General features: G+C 36.4%; 1 protein-coding gene across 1 annotated transcript; it reads left to right on the top strand.

Annotated features, from left to right (window-relative positions):
- The first annotated feature begins 357 nt into the window (after window positions 1-357).
- LOC106710668 (sodium leak channel non-selective protein) lies at window positions 358-17,060 on the top strand. The gene is made up of 35 exons (XM_045680004.1): window positions 358-625; window positions 852-1,037; window positions 1,107-1,330; window positions 1,416-1,544; window positions 1,627-1,772; window positions 1,859-1,967; window positions 2,194-2,393; window positions 2,510-2,670; window positions 2,748-2,915; window positions 3,059-3,250; window positions 3,401-3,538; window positions 3,630-3,836; window positions 4,156-4,415; window positions 4,751-4,876; window positions 5,016-5,204; window positions 5,584-5,763; window positions 6,175-6,295; window positions 6,613-6,744; window positions 9,174-9,341; window positions 10,600-10,667; window positions 10,768-10,908; window positions 11,084-11,204; window positions 11,313-11,446; window positions 11,738-11,903; window positions 12,115-12,309; window positions 13,265-13,482; window positions 13,702-13,925; window positions 14,081-14,217; window positions 14,430-14,566; window positions 14,921-15,080; window positions 15,579-15,680; window positions 16,119-16,179; window positions 16,287-16,377; window positions 16,478-16,554; window positions 16,882-17,060. The coding sequence occupies exons 1-35, from the start codon at window positions 524-526 to the stop codon at window positions 17,058-17,060; spliced, it is 5,349 nt and encodes a 1,782-aa protein (XP_045535960.1). The 5' UTR covers window positions 358-523.
- The last annotated feature ends 560 nt before the right edge of the window (window positions 17,061-17,620 follow it).

Genomic DNA, 17,620 nt, shown 5'->3' with positions numbered 1-17,620 from the left:
ATTAATTGTAAGTTAAAAGCAAACTATCAGCAGTTAAAAAGTAAACATTCCGTTGCTAGGATACTATGTATAGCTATTTTTACGCAAAAAAGCATGCATATAATATATTTTAAATGTAGCAATTACTAATGTTAAAATTCAGGAAGTTGGTTAAAAATAGTAGCTGTATGCAATATAAAAACGTGTTTTTTTTATTTTCAAAACAACAAATTTTAATTAATGTCTTTTCGGCATTTTTTTTTTTAATGTAAATTCGTTGTTGCTGTTGTAAAATCGAGCAACGGAGCGTGTTACCTTCTGTTATCTAATGTCAGTGTCAAACTGTCAAATACAAAATCAATAATAGATGATAAGCTTTAGCGTAAAAGTGCGCTGTGTGATTTAAATTTTAAATCTACTTAAATTAAAATGTTTTCGTAATTTTTTTCAAGATAACTTAGGGAGACTACATCAAAATGTAGTCCTCCTGTTTTTCTTTTTAAGGCAAAAGTAAGATTTAAAAATTATTTTCAACAATATAAAGATGTTGGGCCGAAAGCAAAGTTTAAAGGGCGAACCAATACTTGCCGACTACGGCCCAGAAGAATCACTAAATGAAAGCGCTGATATTGAATGGGTTAATAAGGTAGATATAAATTTTATTCTTGTAGTAGGACAGATCGACGCATCGTGGGTAGGCCTTCCGCAAGATGGACCGATGATCTGGTGGGAGTATCTTGGATGCAGGTACCACAGACCCGATCATCGTTGCGATCTTTGGGGGAGACCTATGCCCAGCAATGGGTGTCATGTGGGTGAAAATAAGAAGGTATCTAATTAAAAAAAAAATTACATTTCATATTTTGTTCCAGTTATGGGTCAGAAGAATTTTAAGATTTTGTGCGCTCCTAAGTTTAATGTCAGTGTCCCTAAACACGCCGAAATCCTTCGAAAAATATCCTTATCTTCAGATAACAACTTTTGTGGTAGATTGTTGTGTTACACTTCTTTTTACAGCTGAAATGATAGCAAAAATGCACATTAGAGGCATACTGAAGGTATATAATTATACGTTTTATTCTAATCTAAAACAGTCATAGACAGTTTTAAAAGATATTGTTTTATAGGGTGATGTTGCATACTTAAAGGATCACTGGTGCCAATTTGATGCTTCTATGGTGTTTTTCCTGTGGGTGTCAGTGCTGCTGCAGATGTTTGAGCTGACAGGGATTGTGCCAAGATATAGTTACCTCAGTATACTCAGAGCTCCTAGGCCTTTGATTATGATACGTTTTTTACGAGTATTCCTAAAGTTCTCTATGCCAAAATCAAGAATTAACCAAATTTTTAAGTAAGTATGGTTAACAATAACATAGTAATAAATTAGTTACAAAGAGATTTGTGCTAATTAAATATTTATAATTTTCTCTTTACAGGCGATCAAGTCAGCAGATTTATAATGTGACTTTATTTTTTCTGTTCTTTATGTCACTATATAGTTTATTGGGAGTTCAGTTTTTTGGTGAATTAACTCATCACTGTGTCCGAAATAATACTGATCCAAAGTGAGTTGTCGTACACTACCTAATATGTGCCTCATAACCAAAATTATTAAACTTACAAAATTAACATTGTTCTTCTTTTCAGTGAAATAACTATAAATTCTCTTGCAATCCCTGATACATTCTGTTCACCAGAACCTAACTCTGGCTATCAATGTCCTGCCGGAATGAAATGTATAAAATTGAACCTTTCTAAATATATCATGGGATTTAATGGTTTTGAAGAATTTGGTATGTTGAGTTTAACTTAATGTTTGGTAAATGATGAAATAATTGAAAATATCTACAAATATTAAATTGTAATGTTTTCTTTTTAGCAACAAGTCTATTCACTGTGTATCAAGCATCTTCACAAGAAGGGTGGGTTTTTATAATGTACAGGGCAATTGATTCTTTGCCAGCATGGAGATCAGCACTGTACTTTAGGTAAATTGATTTTTTACACTGATATAAAAATTAAAGAGTTTTATGTTTGAAAAAAATAAATCTAAAAAATTACTTGACTGGTTTCAGAAATTCTTTCAATAATAAATTGTTACATTATATCTGATTGCAATTATTTTATAATATGACAAAAGAAACAATTGGTAAAATAATAAAAAAATATATGATCATAAAATAATACCAATCAATTTTATTTTGATTGTTACAGCACTATGATATTTTTTTTGGCCTGGTTGGTAAAGAATGTGTTTATAGCAGTAATAACTGAAACATTTAATGAAATAAGAGTACAATTTCAACAAATGTGGGGTGTACGTAACCCTATAACTAAAGGCAGTACCACACAGTTCTTCACTAGTGATGATAATGGCTGGAAATTAGTAACTATTGACGAAAATAAACATTCAGGTAACATTATATATCGAATAATTTTATTTTAACGATTCTTATCCGAACAGAAGATTTTTGCCATACCTTTGTGTTAATTTAGCACATTTCTTCAAATATTAATGTTACTTTTATAGGGAGTGCTCCTGAAATATTTCATAAAATGCTACGTTCCGCATACTTTCGTCTTCTGGTCATGGGTGTTGTGTTAGCTAATGGAATTATTACTGCTACTATGAATTTTAAACACGATGACAATCCAAGAGAATTTTTTTATCAAAAATATTACTATATTGAGGTAATTAAAAAATGTTTTATCAGTATAAAAATGTATAAAACATATTTGGATGTTGTAATATGTTGATATTTTTACAGATTGCATTTACAATTTTCTTGGATTTGGAAGCATTAATAAAAATATGGTGTTTGGGTTGGAAAGGTTATTTCAAACACTCGGTTCATAAATTTGAATTACTTTTGGCTGTCGGTACTACCATACATATAATTCCTCAACTATATATGTCAGGTTTTACTTATTTTCAGGTATGAATTTGTATATTTTTGTGTGCTTGCCGTTTTTAACTATTATTATGGTTATCATATAAATTTAATTAAAAACTTAAGTTAAAAATGTTTCTGGATTAGATCCAGTAAAATTTATGATTTTGATTTACAATTTTTTAAAGGTTCTACGTATAGTAAGGTTAATAAAAGCTTCGCCCCTCTTGGAGGGTTTTGTATACAAAATCTTCGGCCCTGGCAAGAAACTGGGCAGCCTCATCATATTCACCATGTGTTTGTTAATTATAAGTTCTTCAATTTCAATGCAACTATTCTGTTTTCTCTGTGAGTTCACTAAATTTGAAACATTTCCTGAGGTAAGTCTTATTTATATTTTTTTTATGTTCCAATAAAAAATTAAAAAAGAAACTCAGTGTTTTCTTATTCCTGCTCTATCTTCCTCTATTAATATGTCTAGCCATACTATTATTTTTTCAAATCGATTGTATGAGTTAATAATGTTACAGGCTTTTATGTCCATGTTCCAAATTTTAACACAAGAAGCATGGGTTGAAGTGATGGACGAAACAATGGTTCGAACAAGTCAAACTTTAACACCTTTGGTGGCCATTTACTTTATTTTATACCATCTGTTTGTCACTTTGGTAAGAATTATTTTTAAATCAATAATGTGTTTTTTTTTTTTTAATTTTTGATATTATTTTGTTACTCATTAAATTAAAATTTATATTTTAGATTGTGCTTTCGCTTTTCGTGGCAGTTATTTTAGACAATCTCGAGTTGGACGAAGACATAAAGAAATTAAAACAACTCCGCTACCGTCAACAAAGTGCAGAAATAAAAGAAAGTTTGCCCTTCAGGTTACGCATATTCGAGAAATTTCCAGACAGTCCTCAAATGACGAAATTACATAAAGTTCCAGGAGATTTTAATTTGCCAAAGGTATATTCACAGACTTAAAAATTGCTGTACTTTAACTATCATATGTCTATTATTTTTACTTATTAGCTGTACGTCTACCATGTTAATAAATAGAAATTACATTAATCATATACAAATATTAAATAAAGAATTTAAGAAAAGCAGTTAGTTGTTAAGTGATGCATTATATAAGAAATTTTACAATTCTGTATTATTACATTAATATTTTAAATACTCATTTAACATATTTTGTATTATTATTTTGAAATTACCGTCCAAAAACAATTTGTCATTAAATTCTATGATATTGTCTTGATAATTGATTGTGTTTAATTTTTAGGTACGAGAATCGTTTATGCGTCAATTTGTTTGTGAAGTGGAGGGCGAGGAGGAGGCGAGTGTGGCGGGGGCGGGCGCGGGGGCGGGGGCGGCGGGCGCACGCTCCGGCGACCTCTCGCGGCGGGCCATAGAGTACATCGGAGTGGATAAAATCGCGTTCCCCTATCGCAAGCGGTGTCTGGTCAAAACGCTAGTGGTGGCTCCGCCCTCGCAGCGGCCCAGCTCCGCCTTACGACGACACGTAGTTGCCTCCATTATTAAGTAATTCTTTTCCTAATGTAACTTTTATTTATTTCTTGTAGTATGTGGCTCCATATAGCGAGCACTAAAATGTTACTCAAATACAGTAAGGCCCATAATGTATTTAAAATGTTTTAGTTGCTTCTTTTAGTTTATATGATTTAATTTTTATTTGCAATTTTTCTAGCTACATGCTGCCTAAATGCACTTGCAGTCGTTGTAAAGGTACTTATTTTTTAGTTTGCTTAATTTCATCATAGCAATCATTAATTCCCTTGCACATTTCCTGGCAAGGTTAAAAGTCAATGACATAGATAGTTAATATTTTCTTGAATTAAATAAATTCAATATTTTAGTGATTCAAACAATCACCGACGTTTGGTGCTGGGAGACTCGGCCATGTTAGCAACGGGCGGCAAGTCGGGTCTCAAGTCGCAGGGTACTATATCCAGCGCTAAACAGCTGCGGGTAGACCAAAAAAAGTAAGTACCTACGTAAAACTTAGCCGTACGTGAACAATTTAAATGAGAATTTTATTTCCTTACAAGGAACGGGTAAAATTATGAAAGGGGTCTATTAGAAAAAAAGTGTGAGAATCGCTGATTTAGAGAAATTTTGTAGATTCGGTTCGCGGTCGATCAGGCGGTCGGTGCGCAGCGGTTCGCTGAAGCTGAAGCAGACGTACGAGCACCTGCTGGAGAATGGCGACATCGGCGCGGCGTCGCGCGTCGTGCCCTCGTCCCGCGCCCGTCCGCCCTACCTCGACATACGTCTGCTGCAGGCCAAGCGACAGCAAGCCGAAATGAGAAGGTAACAACATTAATACCATCATTTAAAACCTAGTTGTCGCCCGGACTTCGTCCGCGCGGTATTAAAAATACAAATAGGTAGCCTATTTGTTGTTCCAGACTATGTTCTACATCTCTGCCAAATTTTATCGAGCTCCGTTGGACCGTTCTGCAGATACCTTCTAACAAACATTAATCCGTACATCCAAACTTTCCTGATAAATAAACCTAATACCGCACACAGAGTCCATTACTAAACGAGACTCTTATTTTGATTTATCTTACTAAATCTTCATTTAGTTACCATGACAACACCAAAACATTCCTTAAAATCAGGTGGAATAGTGGAGACTGGAGTATTTTAGTTTAAATCGATATAACAGGTTACAAAGTTGATACAGGAATCAGAGAGAGGAGGACTTGCGCGAGAACCATCCGCTGTTCGACACGCCGCTGCTGCTGGTGCCGCGAGAGTCGCGCTTCCGCAAGCTGTGCCGCGCCGTGGTCGACGCGCGCTACGACGCCCGCCTCCGCGACCCCGTCACCGGCAACGAGCGCAAAGTCCACTACAAGAGTTTCCAGTAATTTCCATAACAACTTGTGATTACTTAAAGGAAAAATAGTATAAGTTATGCAGGTCTTACTTTTTTGGGCTATATTCGACGCCCAAGCGCGTAAATCGACTTGGCGACAATAAAAGTATTGCTTCCATTAGATGGCACCCTCAAGGCTCGACGCCTAGGTGCCTCGCATCCCTACCTCTTTTTAGAATGACTACTAGTGTGTATTTCTCTATCGACTGAGTACATTTGTGCTCAAATTCTTATTTTAAACTCATAGTTTCAACAAATCTTTTGATACAATAGGTAAAATTTATTATTTTTAGCGGTAAAAATCAACCGGAGGTTTGATTGTTTTTTGTACAGTCGGCATCAATATTATTAGTTTGTGTGTTTTTATTCTTTGACCTCTATAACACATTATTGTTGCAGCAATTTTCTGGGCCTGGTGACATACCTGGACTGGGTCATGATCATGGTAACAACTCTATCTTGCTTGTCGATGATGTTTGAAACACCCACATATAGAGTTATGGAAAACTTTGTATTGCAGGTATTGTGTAACGTTAGCATAACGGTGAAGTAATTACTTTTTGGAAAAAAGAGAACAATTATTCTCTTATTCAAGTGTTACGCCAAAAAACATAACGATCATGTTGCAAGTTCCATTATCAGTCATTGTTTTCTTTTTTTAATTGATTTCAAAAAGGATGAAGTTCTCGATTCGACTATATATTAAAAAAAAAAAAAGTATCCAGTAGTTTATGAGTTTTTTTTTAATAAAAGGCCAGTTTCAGATGTTTGAACATTTCGGTATACTTCTGTTAATTTTAAATCCTTGTGTTCTTCATACTTTAATGTTCTTTTTAGATCGCAGAATACGGTTTCGTGATATTTATGAGTTTGGAATTAGCATTGAAAATATTAGCAGATGGATTATTCTTTACACCTAAAGCATATCTTAAAGACGCGGCTGCTGTATTGGATGTATTTATTTATGTGGTAAGTTTAATATTTATCAAACTTTAGATTAATAGTTGGTTATAAAAGTTATTTTTAATGGTACAAACGGATCACTAGATATTACGTAATCAATATATCGTTAGCGATTATTAAGTTATACAATAAAACATCGAGACGTACTGGAATATGATGGTTGTAAAGTATCCACTTTTATAATGTAACAAATACTTGCTCTAAACCTAGTTAAATACCATTACATCGCAGTAAATTGTATTTTCTTAATATTTGTTGGCTAAAAATATGTCATGAAACTTTCGAGCTGCTGTAAATATCTCATCTTTTTTTACTTTTGCAAGTACGGAATCACTATTAAACCTTGTTAGCCTTTTTTATTCGTCCTTTGTAATAGCACTTGATCTACTTTCTTTTTTACTTTACCAAATTTAATTAAAACGTCTTCATTTATACCATTTTCCTTGACAATCCTTCAAAAAATTATCTTTCAAGATGGAGTTCGTAATATCACCTCACGCTGTAAAATCAATCAATAGGACGTAGGACATCAATACATTTGCGTGTACCGATTTAAAGGAACGAATCGCATACACTATCAATGCACAGTGTAATGAAAATGAACACTTTCATTTTCACCACCGGCAATACAGTTTTTTTTTATAATTAAATTTATCCCTTAAACATCGTATTTGGAGAATTATCGGTAATAAATAATATGAATCTAAATTTGTTTCTGTCAATGATATAGAAAATTGGGTTTGTTAATTTAGAGATTTAAGTGTCGAGCTCACCTGTTGATTGCTCTGTACGAAAGTTGACGCCTGCGCCCTACGTGAAATGCGTCGCAGCCCTGTTTATATATCATGTTTTTGCACGATAACTCTTAGTCCGAAGCTTGCGTTCGTGACAGCAGCTGTTTGACTCAATTCAAAAATATATTTATCGAAGAGAAAATGTGAGTATTTTATTATTTGTTTAGCTAATTTTATAAGCTGATATATGTAAGTATATACGCTGAGCGGTGTTTGTTAAATGTTAGGCATTGTCCCTGAAGGTCAAGGTCGTTATTGTTTTGCGTATCTTTGTTGAGGTCCTGCAACAAAAATCAATAACTGGCATTTATTGGAAAACTGTGCGGGGGTTCCCCTTATATATGCTAGGTAGATGTCATATTTACTATGTGCAATATATAAGAAAACAATTATCTTTGTTAGTATTTTACTAAAACGGGTCATAGTGACACCTATATTTTTCTTAATTTTAGTATAATTTTTGATACATAAAATTGTTTTAGTTACACATATGAAACTTATTGTTATGAAAATGTTAATGCAGGACTTGGGTTTGAGTTTGAACTGTGGTGCTTTGAAATCCACGTGTGTTTGACAACAAGCGGGCTGCTTTGCGATCGTAAAGCGCAAAAGCGCTTGTAAATAAAAAAAGGAATTAAAAGAATAAATTAGATTAGATGGAGTGTTTAAAACAAGTGATAATATGTAATAAACATAATACGCAATTTTATACTATACTAATATACTATTAAAGTTTTTCTGTAAAAGAAATTGTTTACAAGAATAAAATTGTGATATACTGAGTAACTTCTAAAATTATTTAGTCATTGCTTAACCCGCAAATAAATATTCACATAATTACAATAGACAAATTTTACCGTCTCTCATTTTCTAGACATGTCCATAGATAGTTGTGCGCATGTGCTAAGGTCCCGAACAATCAAAACAGATTTCCAAGTAGCGCCTGTAGCTAGGTATTTGAAGATCTGTTACCAGCGCACAATTATAGACGAACTTTTCATTACGACCTTTGAATATCATGTTCAAAGTCGATGCAGATATTATGACAAAAATTGATTAAGTTAAAATAAAGATAGTTCCTAGTTATTTTAGGAAAAGAGAACAAACATTATTTCTTAATTCGGAGAAAAGTTTACTGATTTGTCGGTGCGCGCATGCGTGGTTTGTGCGGTCCGCCATTTGCCGTGCATTGTTCCTTTCCCAGAATACACCCACGAATTTCATGCAATATTGATTGAACGTTCAGTAACATCGTTAATCTTTATTTAAAGAGAATAAAATGCAAACATAAATCAAAACAGGAAACAAAAATCGACCCTCTTTCGGTTAATAACGTATCGTAAATAGCTACTGAAATATTTAAACAAATTACTACAACCGAACATAGCAACTATCACTAGAATGCCTAACTTTACAAAAAAAAATAGATTACTACATACACAACTCGATCTTATGTTGAAAGCTCCCATTTTATAGCGGAACTGACAAGTATCAATGTTTTATTGTCTAATGAACGAAAAATCAAATATAATAATTTCAAGCTTGTACAAGCAGGTCACCACCTATTATTCCAGAGCGTTCTATGTACTTTTTTAATCGCACATGTTGATGAGATCAATAAGGTGGTGTTATTCTGTGCAGGTATCGCTAACATTCCTGTGTTGGATGCCAGTGCGCGTGCCGCCGGGCTCGCCCGCGCAGATGCTGATGATCCTTCGCTGCGTGCGACCTCTACGTATCTTCACCCTAGTCCCGCATATGCGCAAAGTCGTCTACGAACTTTGCAGGGGCTTTAAGGAGATTCTTTTGGTAAATTATAATAGGAAAAGTTTAGATATGAGGTTAAAGGCGTAGACTTTAGTATTCGATATTAGTTCTGCATCCGCCTCGATGCATACCCGCGGTAGCCAACATTTGATGGATCGACGGATTTATTACGTTTTATTATGTGCTATTTTTATTACGTTTCTCAAAAACTAAAAGCATACTGTAGTATTTTTGAACATTACTCTTATAATTATAGCAATTAGTACAGCCACCATCTTTGTAGGTGTTCTAAAATATTCTTACTTATCACTAGTTTTTCTTCTGCATCATCACCTGGATTATATTGTCAAAATTCGCACTCTTCTATTCAAGATAACATTCGGATTAAACATTGCAGGTTTACTTTACTTGTACATAGTTTATGTCCGTTTTTAATTGTGTCTTTCAAAGGCGAATAACTTGATGGAACTATTTAATGAAGTAAGTACGTAACGCAAATAGCCAAATAGGCTCTGTATCGTTTGTTATAGATGTACCCTCTATTGTTGTAAACCTATATAGCCAGAGTTTAAAATATGTAACTTATTATTTCAGTAAATTGGAAAAATCAACTAAGAAAAAATGGTACTAATATTTAGGAGACGCGTTCCGCTGCGGAGGCTTTACTTGATCGCTGTGGTGAGTGAATTAAAATGTTACAAATTAAGTTTTTGTAATCTCTATGTTTGGAACAAACAGTTCTAACAAAGCAATCATTACAGGGAACTTGACGAAAAAAAATGAGATTGGAACATGTCATAATAAATTACATAAAATATATTTATTATGTGTAATGTATTACATCAAAAGATACAAATCCTTCGCGAGTCAGTAAATAGATGTTCCGTAAGAAGAAAAGCGAAACCACATTTGAATAACTTTAGCTCACGGTTTTACAAGCCTGCATTTTTTCTTGCTTACGATTTTAATTTTTATGGACTATTGCGTAAAAACTAAAATCTTAATTTTGCTTGCATAATTTTCATTTTGCTGTTTATTTTCCTTTACGATGTCTGCTATTTATATTTTTGCTTGTTTTAAATATGTATGTATATTTTTATCGATGTATCGAATATATTAAGTTGTGATACAGCTGGGTGTTTTTATTTTTCTTCTAAAAACATTTTCTCGTTCATGTTTTTGTTCACCTTCATTATTTCCATTTGCATTTACGTAGTAACTTGTAAGTTACATTAAACAAATTTACAGAATTCTTAGCCTAAAATTAAATGTCATCATTTGAGTCGAATTTATGTTTCAGGTATCGACTTTGCTCATACTATTGATGTTCGTGTTTGCGAGTTATGGCGTCCAGCTCTACGGTGGAAGGTAAACTATTCAGAATAAGATCAATCACAAGAACAATTGGGGGCGAAAAAATAATATAAATGAACTGAATGATTTTTAAAACATCCCATAACAACACCAGGTTGGCGCGCTGCAACGACCCGACGATCACGCGGCGCGAGGACTGCGTGGGCGTGTTCATGCGGCGCGTCTTCGTCACCAAGATGAAGATCAAACCCGGCCCCAACGAGACCTTCCCCTCCATGCTCGTGCCCAGAGTCTGGTAACAATTTTTTGCACAATTGAACAAAACCATTTTACAACCGCAAGTTGTAGACCCTCTTCAATTTTCAAATTTCTTTTTTAAAATTTGATTCATATGTAAAAATTATTAACTAGTTTGTTTATTATAATCATTGGTTCATTGGTATTGTAACTAAAATAGAGTGATTACACAGGGCAAATCCAAAACGATTCAGTTTCGACAACATCGGCGACGCGCTGCTGACCCTGTTTGAAGTGTTGTCGTTCAAGGGCTGGCTCGACGTTCGCGATGTCCTCATCAAAGCGCTGGGACCGGTAAGTTAACAGTTATAATTTTTGACCAGACGTCTTAAATAGCAATATTTAAAAACATGTTTACAGTTTGTATGCCAGATTTTATTTGAACCATTTTTGTTGTGTAAGGTACATGCGATATACATCCACGTATACATATTCCTGGGCTGCATGATCGGACTCACGCTGTTCGTGGGCGTGGTCATCGCCAACTACTCTGAGAACAAAGGCACTGCTCTCCTCACTGTTGATCAGCGACGTTGGTAATTTGAAACATTTAATAATCTTTTAACTAGAATCTTCTTGTTAGTCAATTAGTTTTTTTTTTAATTCAAATTGTTTTCGTTTTATCTCTTTGTCCTCCTTTTCATTTATGCTGTTGTTGCATCGCTTCACTTGCACCAAGGTACAATAATACAAAGCGTGAACGACAACATAAATCTATGATGCATATTAAACGTCATCCCTAATGTGAGTTGATGTTTTGAACAGAGGTTACCTTCTATCAATCTACGATATACATACCTGATATCTGATTACCTGATAAATTCTAGGTGTGACTTGAAGAAGCGTTTGAAAATCGCTCAGCCGCTCCACTTGCCGCCTCGCCCCGACGGCCGCAAAGTGCGCGCCTTCGCCTATGACGTCACACAGAACCTCTCCTTCAAGCGAGTCATCGCTATCGTCGTGCTCATCAACAGCGCCCTGCTCGCCGTCACGGTAACCAGACATGATATTGTTGCATCATAATGTTCTAGAAAATTTGATTTGATGATTTTGGTCAAATATTTACATTATTTATTTATTTAAGAAACATTTCACACATACTCCGTTAGGATGCGGAGTTCATTTTGATCTAAGGAAAGGGACATTTGTAAGTGTAATACCGCGAAGGAAGGCGACTGTACATAATGAAAATGCGCGTGCGCAGTGGTCGCGGCACTCGTCGAACACGGAGCGTCTGGCACTGACGTCGGCGTTGCTGACGCTGGTGTTCGTGGTGGAGGTGGTGCTGAAGACGGTGGCGTTCACGCCGCGAGGTTATTGGCAGAGTCGCCGCAACCGCTACGACCTGCTCGTCACCCTCGCCGGCTGCATCTGGATATTCATGCACTTCACGCTCAAGGTATCATCAGAGCAATGAGATATTTGTGTTATGGATAAACTCAATATGTAGTGGACCGATTTTACATTTTATTTCAGTGTCGCCATTGTAAAGTTATACAGCACCTTAAATCAGCGCGTTACATAGCTTATACAGTGAAACTTGGTTAAGTGGGACCTGGATAAGTGAGAAACCTCCATAACTGGAACTCATGCTGAGGTCCCAATACTTTGGCACTGAATTACCTCTGTTAGTGGGACGAGGTAAACCTCTATATCTGGGATTTGTTCTTTCGATATATCATCATAGTTACCTCTATAACTGAGACAGCGAGTAAATTTTACATGCATAAACCTCTGTAACTGAGATAACATTGTTTGTTTACTCATTCTTATTCTACCCACAAATTCCACACGTAATTCCAAGTACCTAAGTACAAATTTTGAGCTTCAATTACCTTCAGTTTTAGTTTCGCTTTACTATCATACAGATGTTTATTTGAAAAATGTCAAAACGAAAGCTACAATCGTTATCATTACGTGAAAAACTGAAGTTAATATCCGTTTATAAAAGTGGGAAGACACGCGAAGAAGTTTGTGCCGAATTTAATGTGCCAAAATCTACTCTTTGTAGAATAATTCAGAGTAAACATAAAATTGAATCACAATGTTCTGAAGGACAAGGAAAACTTAAACGTGTGCGTTTATTTTATTTAATGATCGCACCTGTATAACTGAAAAAACCTGTATTCTCACCTCTATTAATGGAACCCTCTATAAATGAGACAGATATTTATTTATACCTGTATATCTGAGACACTGGGTAAGTGGAATACCTCTATAAGTGAAACGACATTGCAGGTCCCTTGATGTCTCACTTAACCAGGTTTCACTGTATTTTTATTTTTAGGTTGAAAACTCAACATTAAAATAAATCGGAAAGCGGTCTCACAAGTTCCTATGTTTTGTATATTTAGAACGACTTGTCGTATTTCGTGGGATTCATGGTGGTGATCCTGCGGTTCTTCACGATCACGGGCAAGCATACGACGCTCAAGATGCTGATGCTGACCGTCGGCGTGAGCGTCTGCAAGAGCTTCTTCATCATCTTCGGCATGTTTCTGCTCGTATTCTTCTACGCGCTCGCCGGCACCATCGTCTTCGGCAACGTTAAGTACGGCGAAGGAATCGGAAGGTGACACTTGCATACATACATTTATATGTTCAATAGAACGAGAATGTTCTATGTTAATGACGTCATCATTTAAGCTATACGGTCCTTGACTATACCTATTTGAAACAGCGAATGATAAGTAGGAATTTCCATTGCTTTTGTACATAATAAAATGAGAGAGAGAGAGACAGAGTAATAGTATGATGTAAAGTTTCTGTAAATGTCGTTGTGTGTGTACAGGCGCGCGAACTTCAACTCGCCGATCCACAGCGTGGCGATGCTGTTCCGCATCGTGACGGGCGAGGACTGGAACAAGATAATGCACGACTGCATGGTGGCGCCCCCCTACTGCACCCCCGCAGACAACTACTGGGAGACCGACTGCGGCAACTTCACCGCCTCGCTCGCCTACTTCTGCACCTTCTACGTCATCATCACCTATATCGTGCTCAACCTCCTCGTCGGTTTGTACACCTTTCCTTTTCTATTTTTCATCCATACTTTCTTTAGGTGGATTCCTCCTTAAATATTTGTTTTAAAAATAAAATTTGAAAATAATTATAATCATATATGTTAGGTAATAAACATAATTTACCCGCGACATTTATTTTCGTTGCAGCTATAATAATGGAAAACTTTTCATTATTCTACTCTAACGAGGAAGACGCGCTGCTGTCGTATGCCGACATCAGAAACTTCCAGAACACCTGGAACATTGTCGACGTTCATCAGAAGGGAGTCATTCCAGTCAGGAAGGTAACTACATTGTTTTAATTACTGGACAACACATAAAATAATTTAAAAAACCATAATTCTTATAAAGTTCCAAAAACGTGATGAAGTTTTTGCCGTACCGTATTTTTTGTGGTAATACCGAATTGTGAGATCTTGGTATTCTTTATTTGTTTTTATCAATAGGTACCTGTAATATAAAAAATGAGTTAATGAGTCTTGGTACGAATGTACAGGTGAAGTTCATCCTGCGGCTGCTGAAGGGTCGCCTGGAGTGCGACACGCACAAGGAGCGGCTGCTGTTCAAGTACATGTGCTACGAGTTGGAGCGTCTGCACAACGGCGAGGATGTCACCTTCCACGACGTGCTCAAGTACGTACCGCACACGTGCCGTACCCGTACCGTACAGTGTAGCAGAAACTTTTTATAATTAATTTCATATTATAGGACTATCTGGAATAACTTAGTTTACAGAGAACCAGTAATACGTACTGGGTACTTAACACATATCATTGAACTTCTTCTCAGATATGTGCAGGTTGCATCACGATGTTTTCCTTCACCGTAAGAACGTTGGATAAATGTACATATTTAAATGGAAAGTCGAAAAACACACTGGTACATGACGGGATTCCAACCCAGGACCTGCAGATTGCAAGTCAAGTGCTTAATACCTGAGCCACCGACGCTCGGACATGGGGACACTAACAGCGGCAATCTTTTCAGCATGCTGTCTTACCGCACGGTGGACATCCGCAAGTCTCTGCAGATGGAGGAGCTGCTGGCGCGCGAGGAGTTCGAGTTCCTCATAGAGGAGGAGGTGGCCAAGCAGACCATCCGCACCTGGCTCGAGGGCTGCCTCAAGAAGATACGCGCCAACACAAATGTAACTATATCTTTCTTATCAACACTATTTTATTAGATGGATTTCATTTTAATGACCAATATAATATGAAACAGCTTTCATGAGGATATGTGTTTTTACTACTTTAAAACTTGCACGATTGGTTAATCTTACTAATATTATAAATGCGAATGTTTGTATGAATGGATGGATGTTTGTTTGAAAATATCTCCAGAACGGCTTAATGGATCTCGATAAAAATTTGCATAGATGTAGAACATAGTCTGTAAACACATAGGCTATTAATTAAGTTTTTTTTTAATTCCGCGCGGACAGATTCGACGCCGAAAACTAGTAATAAAATAAATCGACATAGTTTCCATGAATACTATAAAGACAGAGCGAAGTAGAAGAAAATAATATACATTTTATTTATCTAACATAAGAAATATTAACTAAGGAAAGAAATTCTCATACAATGTGTTTTGTATGAATACTATAATATTGCATACATAAATACAACTTCCTTAACATTTGTAGAAACAACAGACGAGTCTGATCGCTGGACTGAGGAAGACCAATGAGCAGATCATCGACATGCCGAATGAGAAAACTGACAAGGAGAAAGAGACTGAAGCCCAGGTCACTTTTGATATATATAACACATTTATTAACAGTGGTAAACGCCAGCAACAACATCTGTTGTACGAATTAGCTCGCCCGGTGAAATACCACGACCACACAGAAGACAGGCGTCAAGTCTGATGAGTGTGGTGCCGGAGGCCTAATTTTAGTCTTCTTTCCCTTCCCACCCTTCTTTTATAAGGAAAGGATGGGAAGGGGAGGTGGATTTGATGGAGGAGGAGATGCATAGGAAGGTCAAATATTCTCTTTTTGTGTGTCTCCTCCTTCGTCGATTAAAGGAAGGCAACGTATCTGCAATTGCGAATGTCTATGGGCAGCGGTCTCTTCGCCATTTCGGTGAATTCATGTGGTCATTTGCTTGTTTGCTACCTTGTAATATATAAAAAATATATGTAATGTATTATTTAAGAAAATGTATATTTATAATTTGTTCAGACTGTTAGCAACGCGGGCCGCGCGGAGATGACTGAGTCTACATCTCAACCTATTATGTCCAGTGAGTTATTCTTCATTTATTATTATATTGTTTTTAAATCTAATGTAAAATAAAAATAACATAGTAATGGTTTTTTGTATGTTATTTTTTCGCAATATGTGTTACAGATATAAGTTCGTCGTTTGACTCTCAACCGAAGCGTTCGTCTACGAAGGGACAATTCAAGAGACCCGGCTTGCCCTCGGTTACCTTGCCCAGGTCTGTTATATTTTATTGAAGCAAAATTTATCATTGTTAAGTAAAATTATATATATTAAAAGAATAATCAGTCAGTGTTGATGAATAATGTTTGTTTCAGACCGGAGAGTCCCGTTAAGAAGTATCTGCAACCGACCTTGAGTGATCCGCATCCTACATTGAACAAAAAATCTCCACGTAAGTTATTTTTATAATTTGTTCATCATCATCAATTCACTTTACGTCCCCATTGAGGGACTCGAAGCCTAACCTAATTCAGGGGTTTTCTCAAATTGCATATCGATGTCGTCCTTCACTGTAAGAACGTCTAATAAATGTAAATCGAAAACATATTCGCACCCATGACCTGCAGATACAGGTCAGGTGCTTATCCCCTTAGTCACGGACGCTGAATAAACTAATTAATAATTTAATGGTCATAACTTTGGATATATATAGCTTTAACGTTGTGAACGTTCACCGACTATTATGATAGTTTAAGTTTACGAAAAAATTTGTTACCAGCGTTGATGAAGAGCAACAGTCGCGGTCAGGGCGGGGCGGGGGGTGCAGGGGGTGCGAGCGGGGCGGGGGGCAGTGGGTCCGGGGGCGGGGGCTCGGGGACGGGGGGCGCCGGGCCCGCACTGCACCACCTACACGACTGGTGGCGCGCACACCTCGAACACCCGCACGACAACGATTAAACAACCCCCGACTTCCATCATCTCTCTCTTTCCCCTCCCCAACCTTCCTCTATCATCCATCTCTTTAATTTCCCCCACTCTTTTACTTTTCCCAATCTTCTTGTTGTCCGGTCACGAGTTAACTCGTTTTCAGACGAAGTTTGTGGCAGTGTACGAGTTAACTCGTAATGAACTTTTGTTTCACATTGTTAGACATAATGTCGGAGTAAATTGTCTTTTGACAGTAGCAAATTGATACATAACGTTGGTAACTTCTTATCCTCCTCCTGTGATACGAAGTTGTTCCACCTGATATGATTCAGGACTAGAAACTCTTTTGATTTTATCAAATCCTAAACATTTAGAAATGTATAAGGAATACGTATTCCAATATGTTCGTAGTTGAATGTTATAGATATCAACATCGGTGTATATCTGTATTTTCAGCTTTTTGAATCATCTTGACGTATTATAAAAAAATTTAATAATAGAAGATTTATAAAAGTGTTGTTTACATACAAGTAAAGCGCCCGATGCCCTACTAGACTTATACAGGGTGAAATCGGATTTTGACTTTACGC

Source organism: Papilio machaon, chromosome 1 (genome assembly GCF_912999745.1).
Source record: "Papilio machaon chromosome 1, ilPapMach1.1, whole genome shotgun sequence".
NCBI lineage: Eukaryota > Metazoa > Arthropoda > Insecta > Lepidoptera > Papilionidae > Papilio > Papilio machaon.
This window is presented reverse-complemented; position numbering and strand designations above follow the sequence as displayed.

Coding starts and splice junctions, on each gene's coding strand:
- LOC106710668 (XM_045680004.1), top strand. CDS start 524: ATGTTGGGCCGAAAGCAAAGTTTAAAGGGCGAACCAATACTTGCCGAC. Junction 2,394..2,509: donor TGACGAAAATAAACATTCAG/GTAACATTATAT, acceptor TTACTTTTATAG/GGAGTGCTCCTGAAATATTT. Junction 10,668..10,767: donor GTCCAGCTCTACGGTGGAAG/GTAAACTATTCA, acceptor TAACAACACCAG/GTTGGCGCGCTGCAACGACC.